Source organism: Adiantum capillus-veneris, chromosome 26 (assembly GCF_014529385.1).
Source record: "Adiantum capillus-veneris isolate H3 chromosome 26, ASM1452938v2, whole genome shotgun sequence".
NCBI classification, from domain to species: Eukaryota; Viridiplantae; Streptophyta; class Polypodiopsida; order Polypodiales; family Pteridaceae; genus Adiantum; species Adiantum capillus-veneris.
In genome coordinates this window covers 104016628-104037579 of record NC_140956.1, presented here as the reverse complement: position 1 = coordinate 104037579, position 20952 = coordinate 104016628, and the positions used below count along the sequence as shown (strand labels likewise).

The 20952-nt window shown below is 41.6% G+C and overlaps 1 protein-coding gene across 1 annotated transcript; it reads left to right on the top strand.

The window, feature by feature from the left end:
- The first annotated feature begins 12234 nt into the window (after positions 1-12234).
- LOC147423931 (indole-3-pyruvate monooxygenase YUCCA1-like) lies at positions 12235-19152 on the top strand. Its single transcript, XM_086501167.1, has 4 exons — positions 12235-13522; positions 13776-14024; positions 14764-14886; positions 18796-19152. Exons 1-4 carry the CDS (start codon positions 12668-12670, stop codon positions 18967-18969), a joined length of 1401 nt encoding a protein of 466 aa, XP_086357293.1. The 5' UTR covers positions 12235-12667; the 3' UTR covers positions 18970-19152.
- Positions 19153-20952: the final 1800 nt, after the last annotated feature.

The window sequence follows — 20952 nt, the reverse complement described above, 5'->3', positions numbered from 1 at the left end:
ACACACACACACACACACACACACACACACACATGCAAGATAAAGTGTTGAGAAAAGGCATTGGGGCACCGGGTAGGAGTCTCATTGACTATACACTCTCCGGGTCCACCTTTCAAAAATACCTATAGCACGTGCGTTCAAGAGGTATTTTTAAAACCCCTCCACACACACACACACACACACACACACACACACACACACACACACACACATGCGCGCACGCTTACACACACTTTATCATGGATTAAAAGATCTCTCCTCCTTCGCAAACCTATAGCTTGTTTTCATTTTTCCAATTTTAAACCCCTCTTGTACATGTAATTTTGTAACTCTTTGGTATATAAAACATCCCTCCGGGTCAACTCACACTCTACACTTACATATTTCTAGGTAGACCCCCCCGCATATACTTTATGCACCAAAAAAATTCATTAACTTTGAGTATCACATCCTACTTGACTACTCAGCTTTTGATCATAGTAGATCTTGTTTTCTCCACATTTTTAGCCATGAGATTTCCCTGCACACATTCCTCACACAACCACAATGTAAAATGAAAATCATGATGCTCATTTTTACAATTCTTGAAAATTGAGACTCAATTATCCTCACCACATGCACCTTTGTTCTCTCTCTCTCTCTCTCTCTCTCTCTCTCTCTCTCTCTCTCTCTCTCTCTCTCTCTCTCTCTCGTTCTTCTTCTTCAACAAGGTCCACAACCATTGCAAAAAAAAGATCCAAAATCTCCTAAGGATGGAGATAGAAACACGATCTCTCCACCAACAACATAAAAAATTATGATTATGGCATACTTGGAGAGACTCCAAACAAGCATGGTGAAGACATATGGGTATTTGCAATGGAGAATGGCATGCTAAGGGTTCTTGTTCTTGAAATAAGAATCTTAAGAGGACACTTGAGATGTAAACAACACATTTGATGCAATTTGAAAAAGAACTCAAAGAATGTAAACACTCTCTTGTGGACTTGAATGCTTTGAAGGATTGCATGAGCGAAGTAGATTATGACCATGTATCAAAAGAGAAGAAATTTGACACTATCAATTGTGAGGTATGAGAGATGAAAAATATATGCACAAACAATTCTTGGGCTGATGTATGTGACAACAACGTGGTTTTCAATTCCTGTCTCATGCAAGTCATGGCCCAAACAAAGAATGTTGAGAATGTGGATATAGAGGAGTTGAAGGATGGTGTATTAATGATAAGGTGTATCCACTTTTAGCAGTTGTCCCCACCAGGATTTCCAAAAACTAGTTTTCCTATGTACATTTGACTTGCTTTCACTTACTTTAAAGAGACAAGATTTGGTGGCCACACAAAACACATAGTTGTAAACACAATGGAAAGTCCAGATCTTCAATTTTTCACACCAAAATTTTGAAGATCACACCAAAATAACAATTGTAGTGTGAAAGGACTACTTTAGTTTAGCCTTTCATGCATTGTCACAACATTGTGACCTTAAAGAATCCATACCTATAAGTTTAAATGTGCTTTGCATAACTTTCCCTTTTTTAATCAATTGTTTACTTCACAAGCAATTTAACTTGATTTATTGATAGTTTTTTGGATCTTTACATAATTATTATTCATTTTTCTTTGTTAGAAGTTTTGTTTACAAAAACCGAATTTTTTCAATACAAGATATCTAATGAAAATCAGTGGTCATTTTGATAGATTATGACCCAAAAAATGTGATCATGCAAAAAATTTAAAACTTCAATGGCTCATTTTTTTAAAGATCTAACTCAAACAATAACAAAGATTTCTTGGCGGATCTTAATAGATTTTGTTTAAAAAATGTAATAAATGTTGTACATTGCCACTCATTATGATTTTTGAGTATGTTATGATTCTTGTTTTTTTTCAAAACTCACAATTTGTGAGTGAATTGTATTAATCACAGCAACAAAATTCCAAAACAACCTCAAGCTTGAATATATATTATGATTCTTACTGTAAGGTCCTCATTGAAAAATATTTGTGTCAATTTGAGTTAGGAAATGACACTTTTTTTACTGTTTTTAATTTTTTCACTTGAGGTGTGCCTCCTTAGGTTTGGTAAAGTGCTAAGCTTAAGAATTTTTACACTTGTACATATACCATTATTCAGTCCTACTCTCCCAATCCTAGTTGGCTCGTCCACCTCATACAAGAAGGACACCACATCACCAAAAGTCCATGTCATCACCCTATCTCACCTTTTATATCACCACAATCAACAAATTGACCTCCATACTTGGCTTGCTATGTCACCCCCATTCTCAACTCATCCACCACACTCAAATGCCACCTTGCATGCCACCTCATCTTAAATGCCATGTCATCCACCACCTCACTTGCCACTTGTTTGTGGTGCTTACATGGCTTGCCATGTCACTTGTCACCTCACAAGCCACCAAGCATACCACATCACCACCTCTCGAATTCATCATATATCTTTTTGCCACCTAATCAATCCATGTCAGCATTTTGACACATCATCATATGACATGGCAGATGAGGGGATCCCATCCATCACCTCATCTTTCCACCTATGCAGTCCATGTCATCAATCATTCACACCACCTTATCACATGGACGACCATGTAATACATGCATGGCCACCTCAACAACCGCACCAATTTTTACCTTGAAAAAAATCATTTAAATACATAAAAATAAAGATAATTCAATATAATTATATATGTGACACTAAAATTAAACTAATTATATTTTTTTATTAATTATTTATTTTATAGAAGTATAAATTAATATCAAAATTCTAATTATTTGAAATACTATTGGATGACAAAAAATAATTTGGATAGTTATTTTTTTCAAAATTCATTTTTGGTTGACTTATACCATATCAGTCATGAGATCATTATTGATTTATCCTAATTAGTTTCTTATAATAGGATTGATGGAATCATATCAAGATTTACCTGGCCTTTTTAAATTACATTAGGGAGAAAATGTACATGAACCCTTTTTTTTTCTATAAATGTTCACTTCATTTGTGCATGAGTGAGTTTTGGAGCCCTTTATGCCTTGATTCACTCACCAACTATTCTAACACTCATTTTTCTACTAGGCATGGGTTCACAGTCACGAAAGTCTCAAAAGTATGATAGAGAACACAAGGATCCCATCGACAAAGTTCGAAACGCGCAAGAGATTTCTCTTGTGGAAGAAAATAAACAAAAAATTACAAGCAATGCTCAAGAGACTATGTACAAATGTGTCATAGGAGCCCAATACCCTGTGTTACCATATACATGTGGTAGTGATATGTGTGAACACACTTAGGATTGTCGGGGTATTTTTTCCCTCACTAGGAGGTTTTTCTCCCATGCATTGTATATACGCCCATCATTCTAGGGCTATCTATCTTTTTCCATCGCACACTAAGTAATACACTCTCTATTGTGTGCCTTGAGCTTCCTTCATCTTCTCCAAGATGTGTGTGTTTTCCGGCAACACTAATTCCAACAATGCCTCTTATCCGGTTCAGGGAGTTGGAAAGATTGTGCTAATTGCTGCAAATGGCAGTTCTTTCACACTTGTTAATGCACTTTATGTACGTGGGATCAAGAAGAATCTTTTGTCTATATCTGCACTTGCTAGACTTGGTCTTGTAGTCAAATTTGTGGATGACAGATGTACAATACATGATCTCAGTTTTGGTGATGAAATTATTGCATCTAGCATTTTATGTCGTGGGTTATATAAGCTCACTTTGTATGACAAGTGTGGGAAAAATTTTTAAATGCAGCTATGGATTCAAAGTCTATTTCAGATGCAAAACTTTGGCATGCAGTTTCTGATCATCTGAATTTTTCTAGTTTGCTGCGTTTGTAGAACTATGATATGGTTGCTTCGTTGCCGCCTTTTGAATCGTCTGTAAACATGTCTGTGAAGGCCGTATTTTGGGTAAGATACATCGTTCTAAGTTTTCAAAGGATGGTTAAGTTAGGGCCACATGCAGGTTGCAGCTTTTGCATAGTGATGGTTGTGGGCCCATGCAAAATCCATCCTTGGACAATTACCTTTACTTTGTGACTTTTAGTGATGATTACTCCCCGCATGCATGGGTTTATTCGCTTAAAGCAAATTTATAAGTATTTATGTGCTTCAAACAATTTTTGGCTATGGCTGAAAATGTCTCAAAATGTCCTATATGGACACCCTCAGTTCCGATCAAGGGGAGGAGTATATGTCTCATGAATTTAATGCATTTCTGGCTAGTCGTGGGATAAAACACCAATGTACAGTGCCTTATACGCTTCAGCAAAATGGTGTTACTGAGAAGAAAAACATGTCACTTACGGAAATGGCATGATGTATGGTCAAAAGTCAAGCTTTGTCGCATTTGTTTTGTCTTGAGGCCATCATGTGTGCCACTTATGTACTAAACAAGTGTCCTACAAAAGCTTTGCAGTCTATTTCTCCATATGAAGCATGGCATGATAGAAAGACTTCTATTGAGCATATGCATGTTTTTGGCTGTTTGGCATATGCTTTGGTTCCACAAACACAACGCAAAAAATTGGATGATAATGCTGTCAAATGTATTTCTGTTGGTTATAGTGCTAAAAGCAAAGGTTACAAGTTGTATCATCCACAAACAAAGTGTATCTTGGTCTCATGGGATGTTGTGTTTGTGGAAGATTCTGTTCAGCCCTTGTTGTCATGTACTAGGGACTATAATGTAAGCTCACATGACATTTATGACACTTTGTTGCCTCTTTTCAGTGGTGGAAGTTTGAATGTAAATTCCAATGAGGCAAATGTACAGCCTATGGGGTTTTTTGAAAATGTTGCAAATCAGCCTATTACTTATGCAAATGTACATGGTGTTCTTGATGAGGAAAGGGATGAGAATGAGTAGGCTAGAGGTATGCCTACATGGCCAATATTCTCTAAAGAACTCAGTAGTTAGTCCATCCCAACCAAGAGACTTCTCCTTGCCTAGAGCTTGCAGCACAAGCGAACATTCGTGTTCCAAAAAGGCCTTCTCAAGAAGGTTGGCTGTAACATGAGATATCGTCTTGCTGACACTAGCGAGTAGGGAGGCTCTGGTTTCATCCAATTCATGAGAGTGGGCCTCGGATTGGCCAATAACTTGGCTCAAATGCTCAAGCATGACCTTGGCCATTTCATCTTGGTCTTGTATAGTGTTCCCGTCCCCATCTACTAGCGAATGGACACAGACCCTAATCTCTTGATTTTCATGGCCCAAAAAAAGTGTGCTTGATGGAGGCCTCATGCTGAAGGAAGGTTTCTCTAGAGAGCACTCTAGCCCTCCTGATCTCCTCGCATTGATGATCTACTAGGTCAACTTTAGCTTAAATATTTGATTATACTAATGTGCCTATATGTGTATATTTTTAGTCATGCATGTATGTTTGTGTATATATGAGTGTGTGTGTGTGTGTGTGTGTGTGTGTGTGTGTGTGTGTGTGTGTGAGAGAGAGAGAGAGAGAGAGAGAGAGAGAGAGAGAGAGAGAGAGAGAGAGAGAGATGGGGACCCATTGTGAGTGTCACTATTGCCATGCCCTTAGTTTGTTCTTCTTGCTTTTGCAAATTGCATCGTGCATATTGTGGTTGCACCAATGGTTTTACCTATCACATGCCAAATTTCTATCTGTAGATTCCTTGCCTCTCCTCCTTTGCTGCATGTGAATCAACCCACCTACCCATAGCCTGCTTGGCCCGATGACCCATTGTTGCCTCTTAGATTTATGTCCTTGGTGCTTGTTCCTTTGCTGGTTTCCAAGTGCAACATCGATGTCTTCTAGGGTTTCTTGCCTGCCTCTCCCCCCCCTGCTTCATCCCTGCTCATGGCGGTTTTTGTATCATCCCTCCTCAGAGCGGTTTGTGTATCAAGGTTTCAATACTCAGTTCAGATTTCTTGCACAATCTTGTAGAGAGGGGCTTGTTAAGGGGATTCATGCTTTGAGAAGCCTCAATTTGCATCGAGATTTGCATCTTTTTTCTCACCACATTGGTGTTTGCTTCCCGCCCGTGTGTTAAACTTGCCAATATAGGCACCCCGATGGTTTCTTTCAGTAAGAATATTTGTGACTTGCTAGCCTTCAGTGGCCCCGCCTGGTGTAGTGTCACAATTGTAGCTCAAGTTACTTTTTCAAATGCTATTTTTGTTTTGTGTTCCTTTCATTGGTTTGTTGAACGGTTTGTTTGTTTTTTGCATGTTATTCCTTGCTTCGGTGTGTGGGTGAGTGAAGCTAGGTTGATATGCAGTGTTGTTTTCTGTACCTTCAAGCCTCGCTCTTGGGTGTGTGCATGCATGCATGTGTTGTGTGTGGGACGGGGGGGGGGGTAGATGTGGGCAGTTAACCTATGATGGTCCGTAATGTGTTTGTTTCTTTGGCTTTTACTTGTTCTATTTTTTCGTGTTTTTTTTCCTTCCTTTCACTTGTTTGGTCACTAGTCCGCTTCTTGGGTGTGTGCATGTATGCACGCGCGTGTGTGTGTGTGGGGGTGCGATTAACCTATGATGGTCGGTCTTGTGTTTGTTTTTTTGGCTTTTACTTGTTCTTTTTTTACATGTTTTTTTCCTTCCTTTCGCTTGTTTGGTCACTATTCCGCTTCTCAAGTTAGCCAAGTGCAATTGGAAGGACTTCTTAAAACCGGTGAAAAGATTGTTGTGAAAAAACAATACCAAAGACACGATGCCATGGCAATGGGCTCGTTGGGAAATTGTGGCGAGATGATTGGAGCAGGGAGGCATAGGGATTCTCAACCCGGTTATCCATGCAGAGGCCCATTGTTCCAAATTTCTAATGGCAATCTACATGTGCAAGACCAGGCATGGGTGATTATGACAAAGGACCTAATTAGCAAGGCAAAACTATTCTCTCAATGTGGCGCATGGAAAGGCCAGCATGACAAGATGCTCGCCCCTCGATGGGCCAGACTCAAACTTGGAGGAAGAACGAGCGAGTTAGTGCGGAAGTGTACTAGAGCGTTGGAAGTGCTTGAGTGGGGAGAAGCAACCAAATATTTTCAAAACTCCATTAATCACTGGTCCCCTTGGCTCTCTAAAGCAAGAAGCGCACCGCTAAATCCATTTTGGAGAGAAACAACCAAAAAGATGAACAATAAAGGGCTCAACCATCTTGCCCGTTTCTTGGACAACACTAACAAAAAATGGAAAGTGATAGATCAACTGGCTACCTAGAATTGTAGTGGGACACAAAGATTGCTGGCCATCAGGATTCTAGAAGGGCTAGACAACTATTGTATGTTGATGTGTGAGTCCAAGCTTGAGTGGAGAGCTTGGCGCTGGTCCAAGAGTAGACACTTTTGTGAACTGAGAACCAAGGATGTAAACCTCACTTTGATGGTCTCATCTGAGTGGGTTTCCCCCATTAACAAGCAATGGGGTAAGCAATGAACGGAGTCATGGGTGGCGATTGTGAAGAACATCTGGTTTCCACAATGACCGTTCATGATGAAGCTATTTATTTGGAAGGTATTATGGGAATTGTTGTCGACAGGAGTAAAGATACATGCCAGAGGGATTGGTTCAAATAGATGTTCGGGTTGCAAATTGGATTGTGAGGACATTTCGCAACTTTTCAAGGAGTGATCGAAAATGTGCAGCCTAGCAAGAAAAATTTGCAAGTGGGTTCAAAGGAGCTAGAGATATGGGTTCTTCAAGAATGATCTTTTCCTTGGAGGGACGGTGTCATAAAATCTAATATCTAACCAACCCAAATGATTTTCTCATATTAAATTGATCACTTAATGTGGGAGAATAAACGGGAACAAGTGTTAAGATATAGATATGTGCTTATAGATCTATCTCAACACGGGGCCAATGGTAAAGGGGCCCAAAAGGGAGATGGTCTATCAAAGAGAAAGGCTAACCAATGGAGCATAAGACCTTAGGGTTAGCTTCATTGAAGACCTCCAATAAATGTGTGTAAAAGTCCTTTGACCTTAAGTAAGCTAGGGCTGAGCTTGAGGTGGAAACCCGGCCCAAGCTCGAGGTGCTTGTCGTGCTTGAGGTGTTTGTCATGCTTGAGGTGCTTGATTAAGATGCTTGAGGTGCTTGACTGGCTCCATGCTTGAGGTGCTTGACTTGCTGCATGATTAAGGTACTTGAGGTGCCTTGAGAAGCTTGCCTGAGATGCTTGTGGGAACACCCCCTAGTTCAAGTGCTTTGTCATGCTTGGTGAGTAAGGTGCTTGATCACCTAAAGTCAAAAGCATTCCTACAAGAGGGGGGGAGAGCCCTTTTCCTAGGGGCTAGAGAGAGAACACCCACTCACACACACAAGGGAAGCCCCAACTTGAAGAGGCAGCAAGGACACATGTAAGGCCCCTACCCATGTTACCTTCATGTGTTGCTTGAAGCCTATTGGCTAAGCTTCAAAGGGGTCCAATGATAAATTACTTGAATTATCTAATTGATTTTGCATTTATCAAGTCCTCTCTCTCAAAGGGGAAAGGGGGACACTTGTCCCAAGGCTACCCATGTTGCTTGTAATGGCTCCTGCTTGTGATTGGCTAGGCCTGGAGGGGTCCAATGAGCTTCAAGCATGAGCTACAAGGGGGGGTCGACCCAAGCTAGCTAGGGGCTTGCTTGAGGGGTATACTCACCCACACACACTCACAATCACTCTCATTGTGTGCTATGCAAAGTGCAAGAGCTCCCTCTCCAAGCAAGTGGAGGTTGAGAGCCTACACCAACACTCTTGGCTATGGAGTGCAAATCCAACCAAGAGCCATGCTTCAATGCTTGAGCTTGTCATCTCCTTCTTCTTCATTACTATGCTATTATGTATGCTAGCAACAAGAGTATGATAAGTGAGGAACTAGTTCTTTCTCCTATGAAATGTTTCTTCTTCCTCTTCCCTACCCTCATTCCCTGCTAGCTCTCTCCACCTTCGAAGGTGTTTGAGGTCTTGGGACTGAGGCTTGGGACAATTAAAGCTTTCTTCAAGTTCATGTTATGCTATGATTGTGATGCATGAAGCTTTCCATCTTCATTGCATCACCTAGGTCACAAGGAACACAAAGAATGTATTGTAACAAGTCTCTCTTAATGGGAGAAATCATAATACAAATGCCTATTGGAGGGGGGACCGGCTCCACATAAATCCGGTCCTCAAATGTTGTCATGTTCTCTAAATTCTCTCTCTTGCAAAAGTATTGTTCATGCCAAGTTAACTAATTGCTATGATTATGTTGCTATCTTCAATTATGTCTACCCGCTATGCTCACAAAGTTATTTCTCGAAAGTATTCTCATTAATTTCCGCTATTCTCAAGATTGAATAGGCTAATTCCATTACAGATGGTGATGAAAAGCCAAGTTCTTTTGGTATACACTCAAATCATTAGATTTTGCTTTTTTAACCAAATTTGGAAGTCTAGGAATTGCCGGGTATTTGAAAATACTATTTCAACAGCTAGCTTCACGCGGAAATAGTCCAAGAATTAAAGGAATTGATTGTCTCCATTGGTAAAAGGAAGGACTCGTTTAGGGCCATCAACGCCATTTTGCTAGGCTAGAGATGTCCAGTAGATGGGTTGTAGATTACCTCTTTGAGAGGTAGCCCATGTTGTAATCTGGTATCCCTCAAGGCTCGTCCACGAGCTTAAGGTTGCTCTATGAATCCTTTTCGGTGAATTCAAATCATCCACTCACTGTTGTGTGTTTGAGGAAACAAAAAACGTGGGAGCTTAATTTTCAAATAATGTGAGCTGCAATACAACAGGAAACCTACTAAAAGAGCAAAGTTCCAAGGCTGCGACTTTCTTGATTCATAGTTCTTTGGGAGACTGGAATAATAAAGAGAGAGAGAGAGAGAGAGAGAGAGCTTACACGAGGCAGCTATTAAAATGCGGGCCGTGACGCCAGCCGTGGTACCTGCCTTGCGTCCCCCCTCCCTCCCTTCCTCAATCGGGTTTTGCCAAAGCCAGGCGCTTGTTAAACCTTAGGTCCTTAATCTCAACCCTTACAACTTAATAACCTCGGGTCCTTCCATTGCACGACCTAGCCTATTAATCCTCAAAAATTAGAGACCTCTAATTTCCGTTTGTCGCTCATCACAGTACTTATTCCTTCACAATCCTCTAAAATACATTCTCATTTTGGGGTAGTAAGACAAAAGTGCACAATGTCAAGAGGAGTTGGCCTAGTGGTAAATGGAAAGGCTTTAAGCACACCCACTATGGTTCAACCCTTGCGACATGAGGATGTGGTTATGTGGACGCAATCCTGTAAAGCATCATATTGCAAAAAAGAGAGGAAAAAAGCGCAATCAGATATTCCTTCTTTAGGAGACATGTTTAAGCGGAGCCTATTTACGATAAATTTGGTTAGAAAGGAGTAAAGCCTTATTTGGATGTTCCTTTTCTTCATCTGTTGGTCCTCTCATTACCAATTTAAGATCTAGAGCCATTATGGTGGATTTTCTCAGGCAGGTCTCTAAAGCATACCAAGTTGGTGTTAAAGATCTGCAGAAGAACTTGAGATGGCAAAGGTAGAGAGAGGTCATTATGTCTTACTATAAATCCTCTAAGATTGTATACCATTGCTAACTATTTTCTCCTTCTTTCCCCCTGTGATGTATCCCTTGTCCCCAGGCCACCCCAGGCCATTCCTCTATTGGCTAGGATGTCCTATCTTATGGGTACTTGTATCGTCTTTCCTTTTCATTTAATTTAATACAGTTGTTTCTCCAAAAAAAAATCTAAATGTGTTGCCACTTTCTACGATAAATTATGTAAAATCTTGCCTCTTTTTCCTCGATATCTAGCCGAGTTTGTGGAATTTTAGCTAGTGAAAAATAGAGTAAATGTTTTTTTTTTTTTTTTGGTGAAAACTTCGCCTGTACAATACTTTCGCCAGCGTGGTGAAGAACCTTGTAGCCCCCCTTAGGCCATATTTGAATGAACATTTATATTTCAAGTAGAAGTTGATTGTGTACCAAGTAGGTGGGTTAGGTGACCTTAATCAATCCTTATTCATCCAATTAAGGGACTGTCAGTTTTCCTTGCTAATTATTTGTTATAGAGGCATGACTAATCCTAAAATTATTTTGTAAACATGCACAAACAATATTTCAATAGATTGGCTTAAATTAAAACGAAGATATTTCATAAGGTAGTAAAGATTTAAGCTTAATTGGGTTAGCAAGATATATTTTTTTACTGGTAGCACAATCATTTCTAGTGGAAAAAGTGTCCAAAAAACGTTACTCATTGCAAAATATTATGGCCTAGAATGGAAATGATGATAAGGGCGCATTCACACGAGCTGGGCTAGAACCTCCACAACTCGTCATAGTAGCTTTGGCATGGACTCAAGCTTTGCGTCTGAACCGCTCATCATTCTAGAAGGTAGGGGTAGAAGATGGGGTTTGTGTTTGTTGATGTGAGCAGGTAGGGGTTGAAGTTTTGGACAAATTCTCACAATAATTCCCACATTGTGACTTACCTCAACATCATGAGCTTCTGTGAGGGAGGCACTGCATACGTAGCTAGGTCTGGCCGGCTATCCCCTGCCCCCAATCGTACCTAGCTAGGAATTTGGTGCCTCCCTCATAGAAGCTCATGATGTTATTGATTGTAAGAAAAACACTCCGTATTCCTACATGAGAAAATTTCTAAATCTTCTTGTGCGTGCGAAAGTACCCTAAACTAGGCAAGCAAAAAAGAAAGGAATGTTTATATGCTTTTTTAATTAGAATATTTCTATGAAAAAAATAATTTTGGAAAGTGGAGGGTGTAAGCTTGTAAAGGTATAAATTGTGTGTTTGTCGTTTTGGGAGGGAGGGCTCACAATCATTTCAACTGGCATGCAAATGATTAGATAACTGCCACCCTCTCCCTCTCCAAGAATCCACACACACTCCCTCTTTTTTGGCTTACAAATTTGACCTTTTTGCAGCTCTGCAGCAAATTTGCATTCACAAGACCTCATGATGGGATAAATCTTGGCCTACTCATCACCTCTCCTCTCCTACATGGAGCAATGAGGAATCTATGCATATGCACTATAGTACCACTCTCTCTCTCTCTCTCTCTCTCTCTCTCTCTCTCTCTCTCTCTCTCTCTCTCTCGGAAGTTACCTCTACAAAAGGATAAAAGGAGAAAGCCCTCAGTACAAGAGCCCTCTTTTACCCTCTTTCCTCTTACATCAGTATTTAAGGCCTACGTTTCCCACATTCCAAATTATGCTAGCGTGTTCTATGTGTATGTGTGTGTGTGTGTGTGTGTGTTTCTCTAGCCTGTGGATGTTTCTACAAGTAGCACCCTTTGCCCATGACTCCATAGCTCTGCTTCTAGCTACACACACTAATATGTGGTGCAAAGCCTCCCTCTTCACAATAATTGTATGGGCTTCAGACCATATTGAACTACTAATTTTCCCATACATGTACAGATTGAGCTAATTAAGGCCTTCTGTTAAGGTTTGGCTTAAGCTAGTGTTTGCTAAGGTTTAGTACACATACTAAACCTTTGCCATATTCTGAACCATGAGCTTTCAATGCCTGCAAGTCTCGCAGACAATGTATATTGCGAGCGGCCGCTTCCACGCATCTTTTAATCAATCTTAGCTGAAAATCGATTAGTTGAGTGCAATTGACTTAGGAGCTATCACTAATTATTTTATATGTTAAGCGATGGAATTTAAGTACAGTCAGCTCCTTTCTGAGATATTCTGCAAGGAGTTGCATGATATGACTAGCATTTTGGGGCTAAAGCCAAGCCAAAATATTAATGTAAGCCAGAGGAATGCATATACAAAAGAAGATGAAAAAGATCAGGAGGAGAGAGCACATATTGCTGAGTATGTGGATGAGAATGTTATCATAGTAGGGGCTGGCCCTGCAGGGCTTGCCACAGCAGTTTGCTTGCAAAGAAAGGGAGTTCAAGGTGTAGTTGTGCTAGAGAAAAGTGCATGCATTGCCTCTCTTTGGCGCGAGCGGACCTACGACAGGCTTTGCCTCCATATTCCCAAGCAGCTCAGTGAGCTTCCTTACATGAGCTTCCCACGGGAAGTGCCTAAATACCCCACTCGCCGCCAATTCCTTGACTATTTGGATGCATATGCGTGTGAGGGCGGCATTGCTCCTCACTTCAATGAGAATGTGCTACATGCCTGGTATGATGACAGGGAAGGCAGGTGGTATGTGCTCACCAGCAGCGTCGGCTTAGGCAGCCCCACACCTGGCGCCATTGGCCGTGGCATACTCCACTCCAGAGTGTATAGAGCTCCTTGTCTTGTGGTTGCATCCGGTGAAAATGCAGAGCCCATCTTGCCGGCTGCAGGGGGCAGCTCCTCCGACTCTTCCGATTGTTGCTTGCCAGACCTTCACCGCTTTTCCGGCAAGACACTTCATAGTAGCCAGTACAAAAATGGCCAGTCCTTCTCCGGCCAACGAGTTCTTGTTGTGGGCTGTGGCAACTCGGGTATGGAGGTCTCCCTCGACTTGGCAAACTATGGGGCAATGCCCTCTGTATCGGTACGAAGTCCGGTACGTGGCTAATTTCTTGTTTACAGCTAAGAGCTTGCACTGCCATTTTCTATATAAGCAAATAAATCTAGGATGCATGTGTACATGTATGCTAGGGCATAGGCTGACCTTGCAACTCTAATCGGCCCCGACATTGCATAAAATTGTTGTCAACGGCTGTAACCAAGCATTTTTGTATGAAGCTGTTGTTTGTTAGGTGCAGTGTTAATTACACAGCACAAGTGTGCTCAAAATACGGGTACATACATTGCAGGTGCATGTTCTACCCAGGGAAATATATGGCATTTCCACGTTCTCCATCGCCATGGCCTTAAGCAGAGTCTTGACGCTTCGATGGACTGACCGTTTGCTCTTGTTGCTGTCGCGATTGGTGCTTGGCGATCCCTCTTCTTATGGCTTCAAAAGGCCTACCTCGGGTCCCCTTGAGCTCAAAGAGACGCTGGGCAAGACACCACTCCTCGACGTGGGCACTCTCACCAAAATCAAAGATGGGTCTATCCAGGTAATGGGTCATAAAAAATAAGTTTCAGACAAATCCTCATTATAATTCCCACATTGTAGACTATGACAATATCATGAGCTCATGCTAGGGAGGGAGTGCATGCCGGGCTAGGTGCCGTAATTGGTGGCAGGGGATTGCCCCCCCCCCCCCCCCCCCCCCCCCCCCAAAAAAAAAAAAATACCACACCCATATAGCTAGGCATGTGCTCCCTTCGAAGCGGTACCTTAATGATGTTGAACCCTTTAGTGAAAAATCATGGAAAAAGAGCTCCTTTCTCACATTGGAAAATCAACTTGTGTTAAACCTCTTGTAATTAAGAGAGCACAAAACCAAAAATCATAAATGCAACTGGAATGCAGAGTGCAATGCCTTAGGGCTATCTCCACTGCACATTCAATGTAGAGAGTGATGGGATCAAAGGAGCGGAAAGGGCCACATATTGCATGTATAGTGGCAATGTATAATTGTCCAACTTCGACGGTTTGGATCGCTCCGCCACTATCCCCACGGCTTGCCTGTTTCTAGCTCATCTATCAAGCAGTTAATGATCAATCAATGAGCGCCCACAGTGAATGAGGGAGTGTCAATAAGGTTGAGGCGAGGCACTATCCTAGAAAACACAGATAACCAGCTTGTGCCAACATTTAGTGAAGTCTCTCTCTCTCTCTCTCTCTCTCTCTCTCTCTCTCTCTCTGTGCGCATGTAAACGGTGATGATGGAGGTGCATGCATGCATGCAGGTGGTGCCCGCAGTGCAGAGGTTTACCGCGTCAGGCTGCTTCTTCAGAGATGGCCGCTATGTCGACTTTGACGCTGTCATTCTCGCTACGGGCTACCACAACAACGTCCCTTCTTGGCTCAAGGTATTTACCTTTCTAATTAGTGAATTATGCCACTTTTTTTAATTATGGTCATTGTATAAGGCATTAACTATGCTAGTTTTGGCAATCAAATCCCAGACTTTAGTGTATTTTTATATGACTAAAATTGCAAAATCCCGGTTAGGTTTTGAGCTTGCACCCTTTAAGAAAACTTGCCAATTTTCATAAGTTTCGCAGTAAGTACCAACAAATTATGCTTTAAACTTTGGCCTAAAAATCGCAAGAATTTGAAGTATGCCATTATATCCTTCAGTTAGGAAAAATGTTTTATTTTTTTGAGAAAGTGTAAATTAGATCAGCAAAAACAAAAAAGAGTACAATAAACCCTCAGATAGGGAGAGGGATACCCCAAGAAGGAATAGCTAAAGGAGGAGAGAATCCCTCATCCGAAATCTTATGGCAGAGTAGATTTGAGACAGTTTAGACTTCCATACCTGCCAACTCCGGGATTCTGTCTCAAGTTTGTATTGTATAAAACGGCTGTATCCCTTTGTAATCAAGTCAAGGATACCCAAGCCACCCCACCCCTTCCCCCTCTAGAGTTAGGAAAAATGTTTTTGGCCAACATGCAAGTCCTTTTGCAACTATGCCAATTTTGGCATATTTGCACCATTATATCTTGCTTACATCACATCCTTAGTGCTGAGTTGCACGGCCTCTATTAGTAGGGATAATGGGGGGAAGAAAATAGTTTAGGTCACACCCTCCGCTTGACGTTTGAAAAAGAGAGTTGCAAAGACATTTCAGGAGTAGATGGAGGCGACTTGTATTCTTTCTATTGGAGGGAGTTGTACTACGAATGAGAAGTCATGAAAGGCTTTCTAAAGTATAGCGCGATACCTCCTTTTTTCCCAATGCTAGAGGAGTAATTAGGATTGGGTTGCATCCAAGGGTAGTGGTTTAGTGAGGGGTAGCTAGTTGTAACACGGGGTCACACCCACTTGAGAAAGAAAAGCCATCTTGAATGTAGGAGAACATGCGTGTAAGATTCTCCTTCCTCATTGGTCTAACTTTCCTAGAAATAAGGAGAGCTTCTCTTGAACCTAAACGTAGTGTAGTACCTCCCTTTTCCAATGTGGTAGTGGGGTTATCTTTCCCACTCTAAAAAGATGGCTTGTTTTCTCATTTTTCGAAAATGGCTAATTATGCTCTACCCTCACGCCCCCCACTACACCTTGGTGCGACCCGGCTCTAAGTTCTGGATTAAGATTTCTTGGAATGTTTTCCATTTTCTCATTATAGAATGTGACCTCCCCCCACTCATCCCTGCTGCGACCTAGCGGCCTTATTGCTAGAGGAGCACGTTTGGGATTAGGATTACTTGGCATGTTTTCCTTATAGAATGTGACCTCCTCTCACTCATCCCTACTGCAACTTGGCCCTTGGTCAAATACATTGAAAAGCATGGAGATTAGCAGATGCTGACGTAGTGTGGATAGTAAGAGATTTTTCAGGAGAAAGGAAAAAACCTTCCAAAGCATCAAATTAATTGCAAAAGTGAAGGGACTACAATATTAATATTTGTAGAAAGTGTAAAAGGTGATCAAGAGCCTCTTTAAATTGGAAAGTCAAAAGAAAAGACTATCCCTAGAGTGGCATGCAATGCAATGGGAGTAGGACTTTTGAGATTCTATTCCTCTTTTCATTGCTTTTTCTGGCTCTTTAGGATTCCTTTACACTGTGCCTATATGTATTGAATCATATTTAATTATTTTTAAAGCCATAAGGATATATATTAGAAGTGAGAAATGTACACCATGAGCAAAATACCACCACCCACACTAGTTTCACTTCCCTATTTCAAATCAATGTAAAAGAAACAAAAAAATATAGAAGTTGACATACTCGCTACAATCATTACACATCTTATCGGTACGTCCAATTTGCATCCTTAAAAGGAAGACATTTGAAACATGGGCATGGGATTTGAATGACAAGACCCCAGTAGCACTTTGAAGGAGGATCACAAGAAGATTTAGAAATTTTCTCATGTAGGAAAACAGAGTCTTTTTTCATTGTTTTTCATACAATGCATAACATCTGGAGCTTATGCTCGAGAGGCACAGCATACCTAGCTAGGTAGGATTGGGGGTAGGGAACCATCGGGCCCCCCACTAGGCCGGCAGTCCCTTGCCTCCAATCGTACCTAACTAGGTACACGATGTCACAATGTGGGAATTATAGTGAGAATTTGTCCAAAACTTCTTGTGGATATTAGTTCAAATTTCCCTCTCCTCTTCTCCTTGTTTTGTGGGAGTTTCAATGGACAAGCCTTCTCTTAGCACTATTCTCTTTGTTATGCTGTTGGAAGACCCTCAAGTTGTTGACTATGTATACCATCTAGCTCCATCCACTCACTCCTACTCTTGCCCGACTTGTTTGCAAACTTAGTTCCCACCAACTTGGTGGGTGGCAAATCGAGTGATGTTGCCCTTGTTTGCAAGGTTTGGTGAGCCTAGGCGCTCAACAAAGTTGGTAACAGATGGGCTATGACGCATGTGCAAAAGAGCCTTACCATGGGGTGTAGGTGTTTGTCATGAAGTATATTACCTCGACTATGTAGCTTCCCTCTGGCACATGCTTCTCTCTATGCAAAAAGCACTTCATTGACCGCTCGAATCTAGCTTTTGCACAATTAAAAAACTAGAGTCAGATAACAATGTGGAAGACAATGGTGGTAGCGTTCACTAAAACTCTCTAGTTACCACCACTTAATAGCTTGATCACACAGGTATTAACAGCTAGTGGTGTGACCAAGTGTCACCCATTTTACCTACTACTTATATGGATTCTTCACAAACTTATTATTGACATAGTTACCCGGAACGCGGAATGGGAACGGCAACGGGATCCCCGCGGAACAGGGGAACGGCTAGGGGTCCGGAATGGGAACGTCGCGGAACGGGAGGTATTAAAAACACCCAAATAGTGCAATTTTTAGCTCCTTGTGTTTAAATACAAGGAGTATTAGAGTGCTTTGACTCTAATACTCACAAAAAACTCGTTTTGAAGACCATTCAACCTTGCTATGACTAGATGATGAGAGAGAGAGAGAGAGAGAGAGAGAGAGAGATGGAGAGGGAGAGATTTGAGAGAGTGGGAGGGAGAGGAAGAGAGCTTGAAGGCTTGAAGCCTTGAGCTTTGAGAGAGTGACTCTTGAGAGGGAGAGATCTTGAGAGTGAGAGGGAGAGAGCTTGAGCCTTGAGGATTAGCTTGTGAAGAGAAAGGGGGAGGGGGGTGCATTTTATGAGTCCTTGAGGCCTTGTACACTTTCAAAAGAAGCCCAAACATTTACTTCAATTTTTTCAATTTTTGCCAAATTTGTTTGTAGCCGTTGGCCGTTCCAGGGGCATTCCGGAACGGTTCGGGGGCGTTTCGGAACGTTTCGGAACGGCCGTTCCGGTTTACATTGGCCACCCGGAACGTCAGACATTCTGGGACGTTTTGGAACGTTCGGGAAGGGAACTGCCCCCCGGAACGTCGGAACGGGGGCTAGAGGGCGTTCCCCGGTAACTATGATTATTGACCCCACAAACTTATTATCCCCACTAGTACTAGGGCAACTCAACTATAATATCCACCATCACAACTCTTTGAAGCTTGTGAACGCGGTGTGGGCATGCACTTGAATGGTAGTTTGGCAATCGAAGCATTAGTGACCGTGTATATATAAGGTGGACTCATATAAGTTGCATAAAGCAAACAATATAGGGCTTAGGTAGAGCTCTTTGCTTGATAGCATTTTCAAAGATCTCGATCTCTCTCTCTCTCTCTCTCTCTCTCTCTCTCTCTCTGCGCCTTGGTATTTGTATTTTGGTTTTTCTTTTTGGATATAAATTTAGTAATGTGAAATCCTTCTTCACTAAGAAATCTCCATCCCTTCTTGGACAGGTGGAGGGTAAATGCATGAAGGACGCATGCAGGGGGCAATGGAAGAGCAAAAATGGACTTTATTTTGCTGGATTTAATCGTAAAGGGTTGCTTGGCATCTCGATGGATGCACGTCAAATAGCTACCGAGATTAGTGAAGATCATCATACCAATTACCCACTGAGTTGTAGATAGCCTTTTTCTCGTTTTTGCTCAACAATTTTGTCTCCTCACAACTCACTTTTTGCTTCAAAGCTTTGTAAGACCACATGAAACTTTGTCCAAGAAGAATATGAGTTCCTTTACATGGAAAATATATGGATACAGCCTTCATGTTATGTAGCAATTCAAAAAAGTGCTGTGAGTGGTGGAGGTCCTGTAACCCAATGCTAAAGTAAAGGTCATTGGACAATTTTGTATTTAAAATCGATACATTGTAGTAGAGGTACTTTTGGTATTCAATTTATCAATTTTAAAATCTACGCAAATTTAATTTGAACACCTAAAACTACAAAGTGGAACGAAATTGTATTCTTCATTGATATTGTATGTAATTTGGTAAAATTTATCTGGATTAAGCAAATATTTTAAGTTGAATGAGTATAGTAGCCTTTGATGCCAAAATTGGGTGCCAAAATCACCCAATTTGATGAGATTTTGTAGCAAAAAATTTCGATAAATGGTACATGTAAGCAGCAGTTTTTAAATGACATGTCCTTACACCAAAAGTATTGGACAGATTCTCACAATAATTCTCACATTGTGACTTACCTCAACATCATGAGCTTTTGCGAGGGAGGCACCGCATACCTAGCTAGGTACGATTGGGGGCAAGGGACCGCCGGCCCGGTGAGGGGGCTGGCAATCCCTTGCCCCCAATCGCACCTAGCTAGATATGTGGTGCCTCTCGAGTAGAAGCTCATGATGTTGTGCATTGTACGAAAAACATTGAAAAAGACTCCATTTTCCTACATGAGAAAATTTCTATATCTTCTTGTGTTAGCACATTCCTGAAAATTATAGACGAAAAGATGCCTTAAACTACTAAATCTTGACCTTGGACAACACTGTGATTTTTGGTTTTAGGGGACTTAATTGCTAAATGAAATGTACTTATCAAAAAACTCCAAATAGTTCTGAGATGTGTGATACTTATGTGAGAGTTTTAGATGTCCGTTGGACACTAATTGCCACACGCATCGTACCTCGGTATTGACATGCTTGTAGCATAGTCATTTCACACTCCTTCAAAGTGCTAGCAATCTCCAAACATTTCAGGAAATTCTTAGAATACCAAGCACATTCTAATTATTATTCTACTTGTGTAGTGAACAACTAGGAAGTTTTTTATTTATTTTTTGTTTTGGACTACTCACAATTGTAAGTAAGTGGTAGAATTGAATTATCTCAAAATGAACCTATATGATTATAAAAGGGGGAAAAATTCTGGTTCCCTTTCTCGAACAAGTGTCGCTCCCTCCTCTATCCGGCAAGTGTGCTTTGAATCCAACGTGCTCAACGAGAGAGAGAGGTCCTTTTAAGCATTAAAAAAAAACCAATCCCCCCCCCCCAAAGCACTAAAGGACACGGGGCATTAAATGAAGCCCCAAAGGTGGGATCTACGACTGAGAAGCCCGGGCACAAAAGCAGAGACACGCAGGACCGTAGGATGCACCAGAAGTAAACTAGGATGACGAAAAGTAAACTTGAACATGGGCACACCTGTCTACGTTGACTTATCATGCGTTTATTGCCCACCATGGTCAACATATGCGCACGGGGGGTTGGATAAGCCATGCGCCTTGCTCAACACCCACCGAGGTTCAAATCGTGCGAGCAACACCTCACACCCCATTTTTTTGAGCCCTCATCTCTCCTTGAGATTCGTGCGTGCACCCCCAGCCGTAGATCTCATCTCTTTGTGTAGTGTGTTTGAAATAGAACAATCGCTCTAGACCAAAGAGTGTTGTGCGTTTCGACGAAAGGACAGTCACTTTTGTAACTTTTACCCTTCCGCCTCCTATCGCTGTGTGCACGATTGGCTACGTGTCTGACCCGTTCTGAGGTATCCAACGAATTGAACCCAGCACCTTTGTATAGTGTGTTTGAAATAGAATCCCATCTCTTTGTTCTCATGCCCTTTAGTGCTAAGCGCCCTCCCCCCCCCCCCCCCCCCCC

Bases quoted from the DNA above. Each gene is read 5' to 3' on its own strand.
- LOC147423931 (XM_086501167.1), top strand. From the start codon at position 12,668: ATGGAATTTAAGTACAGTCAGCTCCTTTCTGAGATATTCTGCAAGGAG. The intron at 13,523-13,775 runs GTACGTGGCTAA...CATACATTGCAG, and splicing joins CTGTATCGGTACGAAGTCCG to GTGCATGTTCTACCCAGGGA. The intron at 14,887-18,795 runs GTATTTACCTTT...CTTCTTGGACAG, and splicing joins ACGTCCCTTCTTGGCTCAAG to GTGGAGGGTAAATGCATGAA.